This window comes from Plectropomus leopardus, chromosome 3, assembly GCF_026936395.1.
Source record: "Plectropomus leopardus strain MGB_pleo_1.0 chromosome 3, ASM2693639v1, whole genome shotgun sequence".
NCBI lineage: Eukaryota > Metazoa > Chordata > Actinopteri > Perciformes > Serranidae > Plectropomus > Plectropomus leopardus.
Genome location: NC_142178.1, coordinates 40,505,001 through 40,511,045, shown reverse-complemented (window position 1 = coordinate 40,511,045; position 6,045 = coordinate 40,505,001). Strand labels below are relative to the sequence as shown.

Here is a 6,045-nt window from a genome sequence, read left to right as displayed (position 1 = left end):
ATACATGTAGTCCAGATTGTGTGTTTTATTGTCATGAGTGAAGTCTAAATACACTGTGGAAGATAAAATTCTGAAAATTAAAAAACCCTTCATATTAAGAGAAAAAAAAAGCTAAAAATGACACCAAAAAAAGGGGGGAAAGTTTTAAAATAAGTTTTAAATAACCAAAAAAAGCCCCACAATTTTTTTTAAAAGACAATCACAAATATTTAAAATCAACAAAAATTTCCAAAAAAAAAATAATCGTCAAAATACTTAAACAAAAAAAAGCCAAAAATTCTAAAGCAAAAAAATAAGAAGTTTAAAGGGAAAAAAAGAAATCACCAATACGTTTTTAAAAAAAAGCCAATTTAAAAAATCACAAAAAATTCAAAGGAATAAAAAAAATTCTAATCCTGTGGGATTGGAAGCGAGTTTTGTTGTTGTTTTTACAACTGCTGTGGAGGCTAAACCCCCAAAGTCCTCAAATCCCACAGAGACCATTTTACACAGATGATGTGTCCTGTACAGTGCTGTGTGAATAAAGGGCCATTTCAGCAAATATGACACAAAATTATTTTTTTAACAGAATTTATGTCATCCATAGTCTGGAGCATGAATATAATATTCCTATATTTAACCTGTTTGTTGTTGTTTGTTTTGCATTATTTGCTTTTTTTCATGAGATCACCAGCTCAAACTGGGAACCAAATCATCGTTTTAACCAAACCAGACCTAATCCAGCCTGAATGTCTCAGCTTGTTTTTCAGCCCTTGTGACTTTTCTGTAGAAAATGGATTTGAGTGGAGCCACTCAGCTGATTCCCTCCTGTCTCACAGTAAACCCAGTGTATGCTGGGGTGTCTGCACAGAGCTGAAAACTGGTTTCCAGTGTGCCGCAGGACGTCCTCTGCAGCCGGTTTTAGTCAGATTACGTCCTCCGCACCTGGACGATGTTGGTGTTCTGTGGTGCCGGCCGGTTGGACCGAGTCTCCGCTGTCTGCCTGCAGGCCGAGAACACCAAACACCGCCGAGCTCCAACCGTCATCTGCTCACACTTTTATTTTTGAATCAACCTGCGTGGTTTGTTTCCGTCTGCCATGATCACCACGAGACAGAAACAAACTAGAATTAACTCCTCGAGGTTCTCTGTCTCTGCAGACTCAAATATGTAGTGAAGACTCTGCAGGGATTAAAATCAGAATCAGAATCAGAATCAGAAAAAGATTTATTGCCAGGTATAGTTAACACAATACGAGGAATTTGTTCTGGTGGGTTGGTGCAACATAAATATAGAAAGAAAAAAAAAACAGATAAAATTGAAGATACAAATATAAAATATAAAAAGTACGAGTCTAGCAGTGCAAAACAAAACAAGTAACACAAGTAACAGTGTAACAGTGCAAGAAACAGAACCATGGAATTAAAGTTATATACAAGAATGTTTGGAGTGTAAGATATATATTGATATTTACATTGAAATTCACATTTATACAGGTTTGAGTGCAGCTTTATGGTGTGGATGTGCCGCATGACCAGCAGCAGTGCCGGTGATGTGCATTAATGAACACGTTAATGTAACGTACAGTCTATGAGGAGAGTGCGTCAGTGGGGGACCTGGGCCTTGTTTATGAGGCCGGTGGCAGACGGGAAGAAACTGTTCTTGTGGCGTGAGGTTCTGGTCTTGGTGGACCGAAGCCTCCTGCCAGAGGGGAGTGATTGAAAGAGTTTGTGTCCAGGGTGGGAGGGATCGGCCACAATCTTACCTGCACGCCTCAGAGTCCTGGAGGCGTACAGGTCCTGGAGGGAAGGCAGACTGCGGCCGATGACCTTTTCAGCAGAGCGGATGATATGCTGCAGCCTGCGCTTGTCCTTGGCGGTAGCTGCAGCGTACCAGATGGTGATGGAGGAGGTGAGGATGGACTCGATGATGGAGGTGTAGAAGTGCACCATCATCTTCACTGGCAGGTTGAATTTCCTCAGCTGCCGCAGGAAGTACATCCTCTGTTGGGCTTTTTTGGTAAGAGAGCTGATGTTCAGCTCCCACTTGAGGTCCTGGGTGATGATGGTGCCCAGGAAGCAGAAGGACTCCACCGTGACCACTGGAGAGTCCCTCAGGGTGATGGGGGTGAGAGGGGCTGTGCTCCCTCTGAAGTCTACTATCATCTCCACTGTCTTTACAGCGTTGAGCTCCAGATTGTTCAAGCTGCACCAGGACACCAGACGGTCTGTCTCCCTCCTGTAGGCGGACTCGTCTCCATCAGAGATGAGCCCGATGAGGGTCGTGTCGTCCGCGAACTTCAGGAGCTTGACAGACTGGTGACTGGAGGTGCAGCTGTTGGTGTACAGGGAGAATAGCAGAGGGGAGAGAACACAGCCCTGAGGGGATCCAGTGCTGATAGTAAAAAGTTAATACATGTATTTTAGAACTACACTGACTTGTGTATTTCCACTGAATAATTTCCAGGGAGAAGCATGCTGTCTTCCTCTACAGCACTGACACTCAACTTACGACCCGGGGTTAAAATCTGGCCCCTGACAGGGTGCCAGGTCGCCCCCCCAAACCCCCCGACACAGGTCCTAAGCCCCTAATGTCCTAAAATCCTACAAATGTCCTAAAAATGTCAGCAGGAGCAGAGTCGCAATGCCGTTGGATTTTTTGATACAATGATAATAAAGGCTTCTTATGCAAAATTCTACAAACATCCTAAAATCCTTGATTGTGTGAGCGTCTGGCTTCTCGACCGTTTCTGAAACATTTTTTATTCATCTGGATTTTATGCAGTTTTTAATTATTGGGAAATAAACTAAAGTTAAGCTTGACTAAACTGAACTAAACTAAGCTAAGTTAAATTAAATTAAATGAAACATTCAGCTTTTCCATTTCAAAAATATAAAAAATCAACGTGTTTTGACTAATATTATTATTATTATTTGTGAACATATGTTGATTATGAAAAACAGCAGTGTGCACAGCTCCAAAATCTTTGATATTGTAGAAAAGGCGCAGAGTTGGAGCAATGTCCTCAATAACGTGCTCTAAATGTTGCTTTGGAAACGTTCCCCCTCTGTTCTCATGTAACACTGTGGGAACATTTTATAAGGGAACTTTCTGTGTGTTGCAGTTCAAACGTTCAGTCAGCGTTTCACCTCACAGGAACGTTATCTGAAATGATAAACATCCTTAAAACGTTCTTTGAGTATTAGATTAAAATGTTCTCTTTAAAACATTATTGCAGCTTGTTAGACATGTTAGCCAATGTTGTGGGAACGTTCCCTGTTCGCTGGCCAAACACCTGCAGTGTGTTTTAAAGAAGCGTTTGTTGATCCGTGAGGACACAAACGCTGCGACTTCAAACAACCACAAAAATAAAAAGGATTTTATCCTCAAAATATCAGAATTCTGTAAACATGGGTTCAAGTCATATTTTTGTGCTTTGAGTCCGTTCACGTCTCGACTGAAGGAAACGAACGTTAAAATATTCATCAGTACAACAAGAATCAAAATTCTTTTTTAAAAGCCATAAAGACGTGCAGCTGCAGAGGAAACACAAAGTCCGTTTAAAACAATTCAAACACACTGATCTGGAAAAAATCTTTTCTTTTACTCTTACTAGTTATTAAAAAATATATAAAAACGTAAATAAAAATGTATCAAATACAAATACTAACCTCTGATCTTATTTTGTCAAAACTTACACTGATTTATCATTCAAATCAATTTAAATTCAGTGAAATGAGCTCAAAAAATGAACAAAAAAATCACCCCAACAAATAAAATGACATTAAAAAAATAAAGGTATTTTAGGATTGTAAAGTGTTACTCTGTCCCGGGTCGCCAAAATAAAACTTCCTGCTCAAATTAACAAGAAACACAGAAAATCATCAGTTCAAACGGCTCAGAACAAACTCATTTCTCATCTTGTTCAAATAAATGTCCTCTGTGGTTGGTCTCAGAGGCGGCTGCGTCTGAGGAAGCTGCGTTGGAGGCGGCTGCGTCTGAGGAAGCTGCGTTGGAGGCGGCTGCGTCTGAGGAAGCTGCGTTGGAGGCTCACAGGTGGGAGGAGGTGGAGAAGCAGAGTTTGAGGGTGAAGAGGCTGCAGCTGTCTGCAGAGGTAAACAGGTACAGGCGTATCCCAGAAAATTCAAAATTCAAAAAAAAAAAAAATCATGAAAAGGTTAATTTTTCTTTGTAATTTAATTCAAAATGGTAACCTTTCATATTCTGTATATTTATTACAGGTCAATTAAAAATATTTCAAGCCTTTTTTTGTTTTAATTTTAATGATTATGGCTCATAGCTCATAAAAAATCAGAGATCCAGTCTTTCAAATTATTAGAATATTTTCTAAAGTCATTAAAAAATATACAGGTGCATCTCAAAAACATACAATACCCTGTCAAATTGTACATTCATTACACCTAAATTAAAATATTTCAAGCCTTTTTTTGATGATTATGGCTCATAGCTCATAAAAATCAGAAATCCAGTCTCTCAGATTATTAGGATATTTCCTAAGATCAGTCAGACATTATATTGTACTTGTTTGGGGCTCCTTTAATATGTTGGGTTGGACTTTTGGGTCAGATGTTTATAATATTTTGAATTTATTTATTTTTTATTTTCTGGGCCATAATTATCAAAATTAAAATATAAAAATGCTTGAAACATTTCAGTTTATGTAACGAGTCCTGGAAAAATGAAACTGTCACTTTCTTGAATAACGTAATATTTTTTCACAGTATTTTATTTTTTTAAAGCACCTGTTTGTCAGACTGTATCTCTATGATGAAACACAGTAAAGAGTTTTTCTATCAGACAAACATCACGTGTTTTTCTGCAGAGCTCGCCTCTCTTTGTTTGTTTGTTTGTTTGTTTGTTTGTTTGTTTGTTTGTTTGTTTGTTTGTTGTTGTGTACCAGCTGTGTGTAAAGCCTGACACCTGCTGGTGACAGCAGGAAGTGACATCACCGCCTCTGAATTATTATTATTATTATTATTTTAATAGTTTTTATGTGTGAAAAATAGATTCTGATGATCTCAGATGGCTCTGACATCACACTGTGTGTGTGTGTGTGTGTGTGTGTGTGTGTGTGTGTGTGTGTGTGTTCAGTGTGTGTGTGTGTGTGTGTGTGTGTGTGTGTGTTCAGTGTGTGTGTGTGTACAGTATGTGTGTTCAGTGTGTGTGTGTGTTCAGTGTGTGTGTGTGTACAGTATGTGTGTTCAGTGTGTGTGTGTGTTCAGTGTGTGTGTGTGTTCAGTGTGTGTGTGTGTGTTCAGGACTCACTCTCTGGTCGGAGCTGATGGTGGTTGAGGACGATCAGAGCTTCAACTGCTTCAGTTTTACTGTCAAACTCCAAAAGACCAGAGAGAGACTTAGAGCCAGCTGCAGGAGGAGAGAGAGGAGGAGGAGGAGGAGGAGGAACAGGGGGAGGAGAGAGGAGGAGGAGGAGGAGGAGGAGGATGGAGGCGACAGGAGGAAGAAGGAAGAGGAGGAGGAGAGAGGAGGAGGAGGAGGAGGAGGAGGAGGAGAGAGGAGGAGGAGGGAGAGGGAGGAGAGGAGGAGGAGGGAGAGGGAGGAGGAGGAGAAGTTTGGGTTGAAGCTGTGCTGTTTTGCTGTTCTGCTCTGTGATTGGTTAAACTGTGTTTCAGTGATGTTTTTCCTGCTCTGTGATTGGTTAAACTGTGTTTCAGTGATGTTTTTCCTGCTCTGTGATTGGTTAAACTGTGTTTCAGTGATGTTTTTCCTGCTCTGTGATTGGTTAAACTGTGTTTCAGTGATGTTTTTCCTGCTCTGTGATTGGTTAAACTCACGTTTGGCATCGAACACCTTGAACCTGGCGAAGGCGGGGACATCGTGCTGCGTGCAGAGCTGCAGGTAGAGACAGAGGACAGACGTCACACTGTGTCTGATGAGGAGAAGCATTTTTGACTTTTAAAGGTCTTACTGCAGAATCAGCGACGTCTTTAAAATCACTTCTTAAAACGCATTTTTATGGATTTTTGTGATGTCATCGTTTTATTTCTTGTCAAACCTTTTGTTTATTTTTATTAATTTTACAAACTT

At 40.2% G+C, this 6,045-nt stretch overlaps 1 protein-coding gene across 6 annotated transcripts in view; it reads right to left on the bottom strand.

Annotated features, from left to right (window-relative positions):
* Positions 1-3,561: 3,561 nt before the first annotated feature.
* LOC121966380 (heterogeneous nuclear ribonucleoprotein L-like) overlaps positions 3,562-6,045 on the bottom strand; it is a 39,921-nt gene continuing 37,437 nt past the window's right edge. For 4 of the 6 annotated variants that reach the window (XM_088075184.1, XM_088075185.1, XM_088075183.1 and 1 more), the window contains 3 exons: positions 5,793-5,850; positions 5,266-5,364; positions 3,562-4,085 (listed from right to left, as the gene is read on the bottom strand). In XM_088075184.1, coding sequence (XP_087931310.1) covers positions 4,030-4,085; positions 5,266-5,364; positions 5,793-5,850 — 213 coding nt within the window. In that variant the 3' untranslated portion in view covers positions 3,562-4,029. Of the gene's footprint in view, positions 4,086-5,265; positions 5,365-5,792; positions 5,851-6,045 lie in introns of those variants that run through there. The other 2 variants (XR_015776107.1, XR_015776108.1) reach the window with 1 other exon arrangement.